Raw genomic sequence first — 14532 nt, 5'->3', positions numbered from 1 at the left:
TGTTAAAAAGGCTTTGGAAATCAAGAATACATTTCTAGATAAGAAATTTGGAAGTAAAATTGTCCTAAATAATTATTGCAAAGTGAGAAAAGGATTATGGCTACCAAAATGTTTAATTGCCATTCCAGCTTCTTTTTTTTTTTTTTTTTGGCCAGTCCTGGGCCTTGGACTCAGGGCCTGAGCACTGTCCCTGGCTTCTTCCCGCTTAAGGCTAGCACTCTGCCACTTGAGCCACAGCGCCGTTTCTGGCCATTTTCTGTATATGTGGTGCTGGGGAATCGAACCTAGGGCCTCATGTATCCGAGGCAGGCACTCTTGCCACTAGGCTATATCCCCAGCCCCCATTCCAGCTTCTTTATAGGTTTTTTTGTAACAGTTTCCAGCAGGCCAACAGAGAAGCACAGGTGATTCCTACAAGTTTGTCAACATCTAATACTGGCCCATAATAAGTTCCAGGTAAGAACATGCTTAAAAACTACTTCTGTGTGGACCACCTTGTTGCTTTTAATTGGAGTAAAGTGGTCTCTTGTAAGACTCATTGATCTGAAATCTGCGGTTCGAAGCCAGCCCGGGCAGAGAAAGGTCCCTGTGAGAGACTTGTCTCTAATCAGCCAGCAGAGTGCTGGGAACAGAGTGGTGTGGAGCTCAAAAGTGGTAGGGTGCTAGTCTTGAGCTGGAGAGCTGAGGGACAGCGCTCAGGCCCTGAGTCCAAGTCCAGTGGAAAGTCACTCCTCCTGGGACAAAAGTGATGGAGCATCCAGAGTCAATAAGCCACTGCTTGGATGGCAGAGATGGTGTCAGATCCTAGAGTCACTCCTGTTTGGCCTTTCAAAAGTTAATCAAAGCTGGGAAGTCCTAGAAGAATAGTTCGTAAGCATGCCTTTCCAATGCCCATGTCTGTCTACTGGGCAGGAACTTGCCAGTCATCTGTGATAGTGGTTAGTAAGGGTGAGTTTGTCAAATGAGAAGATAGTTTAAAATCTCAACCCCCGCATTTACTCAAAGCTCTGACTGGCAGTGGGAATTTTAAGCTGATACATCTGTTCAGGAAAGAAAGCTGTAGACCTGAGATTGTGTCCTTATTGAGATCAGTTAAAGGCCTACAAAGGTAATCAGAGATCAGTTTCCCAGCCAGTCAGGAAAAAGCTTTTACAAACTAGAATGTTAAAAGGCACAAATTTGTAAGCCTGAAGTCACCTATCTGGGCTTCGTATTAAGAGAGGGCAAGCGTTGGCTGTCAGATGCACGTAAAGAGACTGTGCTGAAAATCCCTGTGCCTAAATCAGCCAGACAAGTCAGAGTTCCTGGGAACAGCAACAGCAGGCTTTTGCCGGCTGTGGATACCTGGATTTGCTGAGAATGTCAAGCTTCTATAACAGAGGTATTGACTCTAGTAGACCCAGGGCCACGAGCTTTGCCTCCTGTGCCCCAGTATTCCCAAGAAGACTTAGAGTGGATAAAGAAAATTCCCATGGCCCACAAAACCCCGGACAGAGAAGGAAACAATGACTGGTGGAAAACTTGTGAAGGGAAACTTATCCTGCCACAAGGGCTGGGTAAGGGGATCCTTAAGAGAATCCACCAAGCCTCTCACATGGGAACCCGAAGAATGCAGGACTTGCTCCGACACTCCAAAGTGAAAATTAGACAAGGAGACCAACTTATTGAAGATATTGTTAAAAATTGCAAGGCCTGTCAGCTCACCAATGCCCCCAATCAACAAGTTATTAAAGGAGCTCGCTTCCGTGGGGATAGGCCAGCTGTATATTGGGAACTAGATTTCACAGAAATTAAAACTTGGAGAATTTGGATACAAATATTTGCTAGTTTTTGTAGACACCTTTTCAGGATGGGTGGAAGCCTATCCAACACAGCATGAGACTGCGAATGTAGTGGCTAAGAAGATCCTGGAAGAAATCCTACCCAGGTATAGCTTCCCATCCACCATTGGGTCGGACAACGGACCGGCCTTCATCTCAAAAGTAAGTCAGGGAATAGCCGCTGCACTGGGGACAGCTTGGAAATTGCCTTGTGCTTATAGAACCCAGAGTTCAGGACAGGTAAAGAGAATGAATCGGACTCTAAAAGAGACCTTAACTAAATTGGCCTTAGAGACTGGCGCAGACTGGGTGTCACTCCTTCCTTTTGCTCTGCTTAGAGTAAGAAATTCTCCCTATCAGCTTGGCTTTACTCTTTCTGAAATAATGTACAGGTACCCCCCGCCCATTACCCCTAGCCTTCAGACTGAATTGCTTGCTGATTTGGATGATGCTGAATTTTTGTGTAAACTTGATTATTTGCAGCTCGTGCACAAGAATATGTGACCCCAACTTAAGGCATTATATGATCCTACTTCTGTCCTTAATCCCCATTTGTTCAGACCAGGGGACTGGGTGTTCGTCCGAAGGTATAACCTCAAATCCTTAGAACCATGATGGAAGGGACCCTAGACGGCATTCCACTTGGGTCCATTGCTCCCACGCCAGGCTAGCTGACCCTTTGCCCTGGACGACGACTACCGTGGTGGAACATGGGAGGTCTCCAGGCACCCGACTCAGCCGCTTCGCCTTCACCTCAAGAAAAGAAAGTTAGACTGAATATTGTTATAATTTTCTTTTTGCCTTCTTTCCTTGCTACCCAGGCTAATGTTGATGTTATTTTGGCAGCTCACTCCAAAGGGAGGTGACCCCCTTATTTTAGGTAGTTTTGGGCTTGCTCAGGAATACGGGTATAGCCACCCGACCCTTAGAGCACAGCTGAGAAGTTTATGTATTATTTTGTTGCTTACATTTGGATACTAAACACTATACAGCTAATGGTAAGTCTGTATAGCTAAAAGTTAATTTTCAGTTTGCAGTAATCCTGCAGTCCCTTGGTGAAGTAGACTAAGGCTATAGGTTCCTGGCTAGGTAAGGTCAACGCCCCTGAGTCAGCTTGAAGAAGCTACAGAAAATGGATGATCTTTACCCATCAGCCCCCCCTTAAAACCAAGGGACCAGAGTTGTTTTTGGTTACTACTTTGGGCCCTACTAGCCCATGCCTTATCTCTATTTCATCCCCTAGACATGCAAACCATTGAAATGGACAGAATGGAGCCATGATTGGCTCCCAAGGTACCAAAGAGAAAAAGGAGGAAATGAAGTACCAGACTTTGAAGTCAGGCCCCACTTTACCATGCGAACCCCACTTTACCACGTGAACCTAAGATAAGCAGGCCCTGTGAGCAGAACCAGGACAAGCCCATTAGGGCCCACTCAGTCAAGAACTCTAACCACTGGGAATGCTTAACTCTGACCACCCCTAGAATGCCTCGAGCCCTGAGCCAATCAGATTTGTACCTGTGTCCTAATCTTGCTTGCTTGAACACCTGATGGCTGTAACTTTGTTCTTTGCCTTTATAAGCCCTGTGTAATCATAGCTCGAGGCTCCCTCCTAACCTCTGCTGTGTCGGTGGGTAGGACGAGGCCCGAGTTGCAGCTCGCTTGAATAAAGCCTTGCCTTGCTTTTGCATTTCGGAATGTCTGAGTCTCGGTGGCCTTCTTGGTGGTCGTCTCGTGACTTGGCACAACAAACCATGTTAAGATAAAGTCATTAGGTGAGACAGCCTCTCACCCACTAGGCCCGCTGCCCTTAGAAGGAACACGCCAAGAAGAAAATGCTATATGAAGACAGACACATGGAGTGAAGACAGCCATGTCACAGCAGAGCAAAGACTGGAGTGATGCAGCTGCAAGCCAAAGGCTCCCAGACAATGCCCCATGCCACCAGAGATGATGCCCCATGCTACCAGGAGGTAGGAAGAGGCACAGAAAGATCCAGGTCTCAGAAGCAGCCAGGCCTTACTGACTGTTGATTTTAGGTATCTAGCTTCTAGAATCAGCACAGAAAAAAAATTCTCTATTGTTTTAGGTGACTCAGCTCATGGTATGGATTGAGCAGGCATAATCTGAAATCCCTAATCAAACTCTTTTTGAATACCAACATGATGCCACAAGTAGAAAATTCCACATCTGACCTTATAACAGGACAAAATATTATGAGTTTTTTGTTGAGATTTGAGTTGTAGTTTTAAGATATCGCTTGTGATTTGGGGATGTTACATAGAAATGAGAGCAACTCCAAAGGAAGTCAACAAGGCAAAGCTTACTTCTGCAAAGGGCATGCTTCTGACAAAAAGCCAAGTAAAGCAAGCATGCTGGGAAGGCAGTCTGCCCAGATTTTACCCCTAACACATTTCTGCCCTTTGTTTTGATTAGTAAGAAGTAAGGCTCACAATCTTGTGTGATTAGCTATATTGAAAGGGGTTAACATTTACCTGAACAATCAATCAACCAGATTCAGGATCCTTGACTAAAAGCAGAACAAGAAGAATAATTCTTTGTCAACTGGCACTCTACCACCTGAGCCATGCCTTCAGCCCTTAGAAAAGCAATTCTCCTAAAGGGATGTGGCTTAACTAAAATAGCTTCTTGTAAGATAGCAACTGGCCTTATAACAGCAGTGCTAATGTCAAGCAACCACGCTGACAGAAAAGATTCTGCCTTCTACAATCCTGCCCTCTCATTTCATATTCTTGTCTTCAAATCTAGTCTGCACTGACTTTCCTGTTCAGCAGTATCCAACAGGAGGATACTACTATGACAGGAAACAAGGTGTTTGGTGAGGGCAGTTTTGATCAGTCTCTGAACAAGATGTCTTTGCTAGAAATACAACCAACCAGCCAACCACAGTCATTACTCCAAAAGCAATTACTAAGGAGGCAAATATAGACACCATGATTCCTCTCCATTTTCTAAGCCATCATTCTACCATGCTAGGTAAACATGTATTCTAAGTGTTCAGCTAACTCCTTTGCCAGGGTGGTCCTTGCAAAGCCTTTAGAATGTGCTGGGACTGCGTCAGTGGCAGCATTGTTGGAGATGAGAGTACAGCATCAACCTACAATCACTACACAGACTTCTCCCTTCTCAGGTAGCACATCTAGAGCTAGTCTATTCTTCCCTACCCAAAGCCTCACAACCTGAGAGAAAGCGAAGTCGAGGAGAGACCCAGCACACAGTTTTTCAGGCAACATTAAGTTTTCCAGGACTTGAATGATAATAAGCTCCTGTGGACAGTATCTCCTTTGCTGTTGATCAAACCTTACTTTTAATAGTTAGCTGATTTGAGCTATCAATTACTAAGTAGTCTGCCTGACTCAACCATGGTCAGGTGGCTTCTACCGTTTTATTTCTGTCCACAAAAGATTTATCACATTTTTCTTTTTTCCTTATTGTCAAAGTGATGTAGAGAGAGGTTACAGTTTCATATGTTAGGCCTTGGGTACATTTCTTGTACTGTTTGTTACCTCCTCCCTCATTAGGGCAGTCTGACCTTGATCTGGTCAATCTAAATAGGATTCAGCTGGATTTTGGTAATCAGCCGGGGTACTAGATCATCTCCCTTCCGTTTTTCCCCCCAGCCCTTTGTGGCCAGGAGTTACCTTCACCAGCCTGTTACTTAACTCCCCATACCTTCCCATATCTTTCCTCCTTGCTGATTTTTCCTTTTTTAAAATTTGTATTCTGAAATGACTTACATAACCTTTAATGGTTGATAACATTTTGGGTTTTTTTTTCCTTTTGAAAAGAAAATCTTCTATGGAGGAAGAAAAACAACCTTAAACTGTTTTTCTATGCAATAGCCATTAAAGACATTTATTAAGAACCATGCAATGAAATAACCAAATTTCTAAACCTTGTTTAAAATCATCCATTTCCCTCTTCTGAGCCAGAATGAATTCCTGAATTCGGTAACCATCTTCTAAAAGTGATAACAACGTTAATGTATTAAGAGAAAGACCACGCCAAAGATGCTTACACCCACATGTGTACCATAAGTTTTAAAGCATGTATAAAAACTGAGTTCAAAAGTGAAAACTGGCTGGGCACCGGTGGCTCATGCCTGTCATCCCAGCTACTCCATGGGGCTGAGATCTGAGGACTGAGGTTCAAAGCCAGTCCAGGCAGGCAAGTCTGTGAGACTCTTATCTCCAATAAAATACTTGGAAAAAGGCACTGTGACTCAAGTGGTACAGAGATAGCTTTGAGCAAAAGTAGCTCAGGAATAGCACCCAGGCCCCAAGTTCAAGTCTCAGGTTAAAAAAAAAAAATAGTGGGCTGGGGATATAGCCTAGTGGCAAGAGTGCCTGCCTCGGATACACGAGGCCCTAGGTTTGATTCCCCAGCACCACATATACAGAAAACGGCCAGAAGCGGCGCTGTGGCTCAAGTGGCAGAGTGCTAGCCTTGAGCGGGAAGAAGCCAGGGACAGTGCTCAGGCCCTGAGTCCAAGGCCCAGGACTGGCCAAAATAAATAAATAAATAAAATAAATAGTGGGGCTGGGGATATGGCCTAGTGGCAAGAGAGCTTGTCTCATATACATGAGGCCCTGGGTTCGATTCCCCAGCACCACATATACAGAAAACGGCCAGAAGGGGCGCTGTGGCTCAAGTGGCAGAGTGCTAACCTGGAGCAAAAAGAAGCCAGGGACAGTGCTCAGGCCCTGAGTTCAAGCCCCAGGACTGGCCAAAAAAAAAAAAAAATAGTGAAAACTAGCAACGTAGAGTTATGCTCACACAGTTCCCTCGACATTCTCCCCTATGGACTACCAGAAGGGTGTCTAAGGGACTCTGTAGCTTCATTGCTCTTCGTTTCCCTCATTCTAGACTCTAATTCCACATTTTCAGCAGGTCTCAAGAACTGTTTTCCTATGCACCCGGTCTGGTCCCTCTCCCGCCCGTCCCACACACACATTAGAGGTATTTCTTGTGAACCCTTTTAGTACTTACCGCCCCTGGAGAAGTTTCTGGCTTCTTCCACATCCAATATTCTTTTTGCTCTCACTCCTTGTGTAGGAACCCCCTCATATACTCAACTCCCCCCACCCAAATCCACCAACCAAGCCAGTACTTATAGCCTGGTTTTTCCTGCCTAAGCTCATGCATGAAGTTACCCAGTTTTGGGGGTGCCTACTTGGTTGCTGTTACCTTGCATTTTGATTGTAGGTCTGCTATCAGCCTTGAGGGAATGAAGGTTTAGCATAGCCCTGGGCAGAAGGACACCTCTCCTTCTAAAGAGAGACTCCTAAGATGACAAAGAAGATTGTGGAAATCACTCAAAATGTTGGACATGTCAGTATATTGGGGTGTCTTGTAAGAATTAGGCACACCAACTCAAAAGAAACTTGGTTAGGCAAGCTCTTCTTCAAAAGCAAGTCCCACTGCCAGGAAGCCAAATAAACAAGCGAGCTGGACAGATTCCAGATCTTGTGTGATTGGCTAGTTAAGAGTTAAAAGTTTACATGTGCAATCAGCCAAATCTGGGACACCTGGCCAAAGCAGGTCCAGAAAAACAATTCTTCCTCAGCTGGCACTCTACCACCTGAGCCATGCTTTCAGCCCTTAGAAAAGCAATTCTTATAACAGGATGAGGCTTAACTAAAATAACTTCTTGTAAAAAAAAAAAAAAGTGGCCATCCTTAACATGGTGGTGCTTATGCCAACCACTTTGAATAGATTCTAACTTTTTCAGTATCTATCTGTCTGTCTATCTATCATCCATCTATCCAAATATTCTAGAATACAAAATCTGAAGTACTTCTGCTCCCAGATAAGGGCTGCTCAACACATATTCTGATATAGCTGCTTTAAGGAACTAATAACACCCTCTGATGAATGGTTCTTTATAACATTTATCACTTCCTGAAATTATACTTTTATTTGTTGTCCATTATTCATCCTTGTCAGCACGAGGAAGACAATGCCTTATTATCTTGTCCCGGGAAATTTTTAATATTTCTTAGGACTTTTCTCACCCCTCTGATTGCTTGCTCTTTCCCCTCATTCAAACTTTGATTACTGAAGTAATACTCACTTTATTTAATTATATAAGAAATATATGTATATATAGATACAGATATATTTGCCAGTCCTGGGGCTTGAACTAAGGGCCTGAGCACTGTCCATGGCTGCTACTGCTTTTTTTTTTTGCTCAAGGCTAGCACTCTACCACTTAAGCCACAGCCTTCCAGCTTTTTCTATATATGTGGTGCTGAGGAATTGAACACAGGGCTTCATGTGTATGAGATGTATATGAGGCAAGCACTTTACCACTAGGCCACATTCCCAGCCCAAGAATTACATAAGAATTTTTGCATGTCAAATTTCTAGGCCAAACCTTAAAGGGTTTGAAATATTCACTATTTACCTTTGTAAGCAAGAAGAATATTATAATTATTTATTAAAATTGTTTCTGGACTAATTTTCCCTTTTCTTTGTTTCTCCAAGGAATAAATTGAGATCCAAAGTATATTTCTCTGTTTATCTTTTCAGAGGTCTGGCTATATTGGCCTCATACCATAATAAATCTGTTTGCTCTTCTTGGAAAGACAACTCTTTCATAAAAGATGTAAAACAGACAATGTTAAAGTTACTGAAGATCAACTTAGCATGAATCCAATAACTCAACAAAATAGCAGTAACAACTTAATACTTATCCAGGATACTAGTACTTGAAAGGTGTGGGCTGGGGAAGGTGGAGGGGAGAAGGATTTATGAATGAAAAGAAGGGGGGGGAGAATGCAGGCATAATATTCAATGCATATCCTAGGAAACTGAAAATCGAAGGCGGGGTTGGAAGGGATAGGGGAGAATGAGCTTTTTCTAATCCTCTACTAAACGTTGTTGATATGAATCGTATTTCATTTAAACAGATGCTAATTTATGTAGACAGATGGTTTTAGTAATTCACATAATCTTGATGAAGATGAATTATACTGTAAACTGTTATGTTGAATGGTAATCCGTTTGTACCACTGCTTAAAGATAATACATTAAAAAACAATACTGATGCCTCATCATTTGCTCCTGGCATTGACTAGAAATAGGCAGGAGTATTGAAAGTGGCTAAGTGCCTGTGGATCTTACACGTGGATGAGTACATGGCAGCACTGTAGACATATCAGAGTCCAGAGAAAATCCGAATCAAATTGGAACCTTGGCCTGTTTGTAAACTATCTCATGCCCCAGTTTTGTTGTTGTTGTTTTGCCATGGTTGGTATATATGCCCTTCCAACCCCCTTCTTCATGCAAGGAAATGCTATTTCTAAAAAGTGATGATTTTAGAATGGGCCAGGCAAACTTCCCTGGGTTAGGACTGGGAGCCATCCTCATACCATCTACACAGAAGTCTTTTCCATTTAGAAGGCGCTCAGCCAGATGTGGACACCAAAACTAAAAGCAGAGTTAAGTCATGGCCTCCTGTCTGCAGGTTTTGTTCTGGGGTTGGTTCAGTTGATGGCATACTTGTATAGGCTTCTCCCAACCTGCCAATCAGAGACTGCCATGTAAAAGGGCTTTCTGTATAATCCACTCTTACTGGTTGTTCCTGGCCCCACACAAAATGAAAAACACACACATACACACCAACAAATGGTGATAGGGTTGGGAAAACTGCCATATAATTTAATGAAGCAGACTAACTTTTCCAAGTATATGTGTAACATTTTATTCATAGCTTATACAACGTATTATGTACTTTATTTTATTTATTTATTTTTTGCCAGTCCTGGGTCTTGGACTCAGGGCCTGAGCACTGTCCTAGGCTTCTTTTGGCTCAAGGTTAGCACTCTGCCACTTGAGCCACTTCTGGCCATTTTCTGTATATGTGGTGCTGGGGAATCAAACCCAGGGCTTCATGTCTGGGAGGCAAGCATTCTACCGCTAGGCCATATTCCCAGACATGTGTATGTACTTTAAAAAACTAAAGTGCTATTATTATCTCACACTTCATCCATTATTTCTGACAAAACCTTCAATCTATATTCAGTTTTCTCTAATCTCCTAAATGTTGTTTATTTGAATTGTATTTTATTTAAACAGATGCTAATTTATGTAGGCAAGTGATTTTAATAACACATAATCTTGAGTATATGTTGGCTGGAGCCATTTCTCAGGCCTCCAGACTGGCTGGGCATAAACAAGTGAATGGACGGGCCATTTGGAATTATTCTGCCTGGCCATCCCTGTGCTACTCAAAAAATGATACCAAATACCTCATTTCCGTCATGCTGGCACACATATAAGGACCTGCCAGAAGCACCTTTAACATTGCATTTTACAAACTGAACTCACGCTGGCTTCTTTTTGGGCCGAATAAATGTTGCTTCCCGTGCAACAGGGCTTAAACAGGACTCTGGGTTAGAGGATCCTCACCCTCAGCCTCGAGTCGCACGGCCACTTTGGCCTCCACAGTGCTGAGTAGGGTATTTTTGGCAAAGGATGGCTGTTTCCTAGGACCGAGAGGAAACAGGAGGGAGGAGTGGATACAAAGTGAGCCAGGTTGAGCTGGCTCGGGCCAGAGGTTACGTAAGAGCGAAAACTTGTTTTCAACCAAAGCAAAGCAACTTTGTGGCTGTAGCAGAAGAATTTCAAGAGAAGTTGCCGGATGAAACTTGATGGAAGACGTACTGTGCACATAACACCCGTCAAACCGTTCATGGAGTGCACCGACCAAGGAGATAACCGCAGTACGCCAACATCTTACACACACAGGTGGCTTATAGGTAACAACGAGACGACGGTACTGTACACACACACGTCCATACTTTACCTAGACCACCTATTGAAAAATGCGCGCGCGCACGTGCACGCACGCGCACGCACGCACGCACGCACGCACGCAGGGCTCGAACAGCAAAGCGTCCCGAGCGGGACTGCGGCGGGGTTCTGAGCACGCAGGACGCGCCGCTGAGGACCGCGGCGGGGGGGGGGCGGGGGTCCCACAGACCCGGGCCTGTGGGGGGGGAGGGGGAGAGGAGGAAGGCTGCACTCTGCACTGTCCTGCTTGGGGGGCTGTCGGGGTGCGGGCGACGAGGGGCGCCGGGCCTTCCGGGGGAGCGCGGAGCGGCCCAGGCGGGCTCCCGGCGGGGAACCACGGGAGGGAGACCCACGAGGAGACCAGCCCGAGGCCGCGGCCGACGGAGGCAAGGCTGGCTGGACGGCCGCGGGGACGGGGTCGGAGGCTAACGCTGGCGCCAGCCAGGCCATTTCCCAGCCAGGGTCACTCACCATCCTCCAGAGCCTGGTGCACGGCCAACAGCCCGAGCAGGAGCCAGACCTTCATCTCGGAGCCGGGCAGCGCGGGGCGAGGGCGCGCGGGCGCCGCGGCGGGGCGGGGCGTGGCGGAGCGCGGCGGGGGCGGGGCTGAGGAGGGGCGGAGCGCGGCGCGGCGGGGGCGGGGCTGAGGAGGGGCGGAGCGCGGCGGGGGGCGGGGCTGAGGAGGGGCGGAGCGAGGCGGGGGCGGGGCTGAGGAGGCGGGGCGGGGCTGAGGAGGGGCGGAGCGAGGCGGGGGCGGGGCTGAGGAGGGGCGGAGCGCGGCGGGGGCGGGGCTGAGGAGGGGCGGAGCGCGGCGGGGGCGGGGCTGAGGAGAGCGGGGGCGGGGCTGAGGAGGGGCGGAGCGCGGCGGGGGGCGGGGCTGAGGAGAAGCGGGGCGGGGCTGAGGAGGGGCGGAGCGCGGCGGGGGGCGGGGCTGAGAAGCGGGGCGGGGCTGAGGAGGGGCGGAGCGCGGCGGGGGCGGGGCGGAGCGCGGCGGGGACGGGGCTGAGGAGGGGCGGAGCGCGGCGGGGGCGGGGCGGAGCGCGGCGGGGACGGGGCTGAGGAGGGGCGGAGCGCGGCGGGGGGCGGGGCTGAGGAGAAGCGGGGCGGGGCTGAGGAGGGGCGGGGCACGGCGGAGGGGGGCGGAGCGCGGCGGGGGGCGGGGCTGAGGAGGGGCGGAGCACGGCGGGGGCGGGGCTGAGGAGGGGCGCGGCGGGGGGCGGGGCTGAGGAGAAGCGGGGCGGGGCTGAGGAGGGGCCGCCTTGGCCGGAGGTTCCATTTCAGGAGGTGGGGGCGGAAGGGTGGGGCGGGGGAGCACCACGTCGGAGGAACAGCTCGCATTTTAGGCGGGCCCCGCGTGCTGCGCTCTCCCCTGCCCCCTGGTGGAGAGGCGCGGCGCGGCGCCCCTTGTCGTCAGGCCCGGAGTCACGCAGGGCCGTTTTCCGACGTGGGGCGTTTTCACTGTGGGAAGATGGGATGCCCCGTGTGTTCCGTGCCTGGCGGGAGTGGGCAGAAGCGGGTGGTTGCCGTGAAAGCGGCCGGGGGAGGCCGATAGCCAACACTGTCACGAACTCTTAAAGTGAACGTGGGCCGAAGCCCCGGCCGCTCGGCGGCCCACCCCCGCGAAGCCTCGCGGGTCGCCACCGGGCCCTGCCGGAACTCCTGTCCACGCCCAAGACGGACGTGAGGCTGCAGGCTGGAAGCTAGCTACGCTCTGCTGGGCAGAAAAGTACCCAGCCAAAAGCCCAACTGGGGCTGTGGTTCAAGTGGGAGCGCTCGGGACAGCGCCCGGGCTCGGAGTTTCAGCCCCAGGACCGGCACCCAGACTCAGTGGTAAGAGTCAAAGGTAAATGTGAGCACTCCTTTGGACAGGCGTCCACTGACGCCCTTTATCGGGCCCCAGCCAAGGGCGCTTGGCCCAGGATTCCGCCTAGCGCGGGCGCCCGCGGCCCCGGGGTGAAGGGCGGCGCGGCGGCGGCGGGCGGCGCGAGGGCCCGAGGAGCCGCTCGATCCCCGGCGTGACGGCGGCGGGCGCCCGGCCCCGCGCGCCCGCCGGGCTCCGTCGGTCTTTCATTGATCTTTCTGTGTTTGACGGGCATTCGCCGAGGCCGTCTTCCAGTGCCGCTGAGGACTTTGGAGCTGCGGCGGCATCTTTCCAAACCACGGCTCAGAACCCTTTAGCTAACTTATTTTGAGCCCTTAGCCCAAGGAGGGCCTTACCAAACATCACGGAGTGAGGCCTGAGGGGTGCACTTCTTGTCTCTCCTAAGAAGGCTGAAACAGGAGAATCTCCTGAGCTCATGAGGAAGAGTCCATTCAGAAACCAAGCCTGGTACCAAACCGAAACAAAGTCAACTAAGAAGGTTGTGGTTCTGATTCGAAAGGCTCTGGGCTGCACATACGGCAGATCTGATGGGAGATCTCACCCTTCAGAGGGCGCTAGGCATCCAGAGCTGGGCAAACCCAATCAACCCAACAAGCAGACGCTTTGCTACTGTACCTTGTTTTTCAGTGCTGGCTAAATTGGCATTGAAGTGTTATTGCCCTCCCTCCACTTTGCTAGAATCAACAAGAATAAACTAGCTATACAAAGAAACTCTGTAATTAAGTGATTTCAAGAGATGCGTAACTTTAGGATCATGTTAAAAAAGTCCTTTCAGGGGGCTGGGAGTATAGCGTAGTGGCAAGAGTGCTTGCCTCGTATACCTGAGGCCCCGGGTTCGATTCCTCAGCACCACATATACAAAAAATGGCCAGAAGTGGTGCTGCGGCTCAAGCGGCAGAGTGGTAGCCTTGAGCAAAAAGAAGCCAGGGACAGTGCTCAGGCCCTGAGTCCAAGGCCCAGGACTGACAAAAAAAAAGTCCTTTTAGCTAATTCCTTCTCTTTGGCTAAAAAAAGTTGTAGTTGGAAGGTATTGGTCACACTGAGAAAATGAGTGTTTTCACCATATTGTAGAGTATTAGAGTATTACACAACTAATTAGCAACTATTATAAGTTGTTTGGATATAAAATGGCCACAAGGCGTTATGAGTCAGAGGCTTCATCCCTAGCTAGTTGTGCTACTGAGAGGTGACTGGATTTTTGAGAAGGCTAACCACCATTATCAGTGGATCAACCCAAAGCTGAAGTGGCTGTTAGGGGGTGGGGCAGGACTGGAGGGAGTGATCACTGAGGGTGTGTGTGTGTGTTTTTTTTTTTTTTTTGGTGTTTTTTTGGTTTTTTTTTGGCCAGTCCTGGGGCTTGAACTCAGGGCCTGAGCACTGTCCCTGGCTTCTTTTTGCTCAAGGCTAGCACTCTGCCACTTGAGCCACAGCGCCACTTCTGGCCATTTTCTATATATGTGGCTGGGGAATTGAACCCAGGGCCTCATGTATACGAGACAAGCACTCTTGCCACTAGGGCCATATCCCCAGCCCCTGAGGGTGTGTTTTTGAAGGGGACATTATCTTGTTTTTCTTTTTGCCCTTAACCAATGTTTGAATTCAGAGTCTTGTTGTTGCTCAGCTTGTTTGCTCCGTTAGTGCTCTACCACTTGAACCATTTCTCTAGCCTAGATTTTCTTCTGGTTATTTTGGAGAAGGTGTCCATTACTTTCCTGCCTGTGGTTGGCTTGGAACCATGTCCTGATTCTCAGCCTGGGTAGCTAGGATTATAGATGTGAGCTACCAGTGTCCTGCAGAGGGCCTACCATCCCCTCTCTCTCCTCTTCTCATTTTCTCCTCACGTTCTCTCTTTCCTGACAAGCAGAACAGCTATCCCTGTCCATGCCCTTCTGCTTGATGTACTTCCTTCCCACAGGCCCAGAAACACAGAGCCAAGTGACCAGGGACCCACATTTCTGAAACCGTAGGCCTGAAATAAATCTTGCCTGAATTAAGCTTCAAGCTTTATTTTCT

At 48.6% G+C, this 14532-nt stretch overlaps 1 protein-coding gene across 1 annotated transcript in view; it reads right to left on the bottom strand.

Annotated features, from left to right (window-relative positions):
* Pdgfrl (platelet derived growth factor receptor like) overlaps positions 1 to 11189 on the bottom strand; it is a 61492-nt gene extending 50303 nt beyond the window's left edge. Inside the window, exon 1 of the mRNA XM_048330779.1 lies at positions 11109 to 11189. Coding sequence (XP_048186736.1) covers positions 11109 to 11163 — 55 coding nt within the window. The 5' untranslated portion in view covers positions 11164 to 11189. The remainder of the gene's footprint in view (positions 1 to 11108) is intronic.
* Positions 11190 to 14532: the final 3343 nt, after the last annotated feature.

The sequence above is a fragment of the Perognathus longimembris genome, chromosome 21, assembly GCF_023159225.1.
Source record: "Perognathus longimembris pacificus isolate PPM17 chromosome 21, ASM2315922v1, whole genome shotgun sequence".
NCBI lineage: Eukaryota > Metazoa > Chordata > Mammalia > Rodentia > Heteromyidae > Perognathus > Perognathus longimembris.
This window is presented reverse-complemented; position numbering and strand designations above follow the sequence as displayed.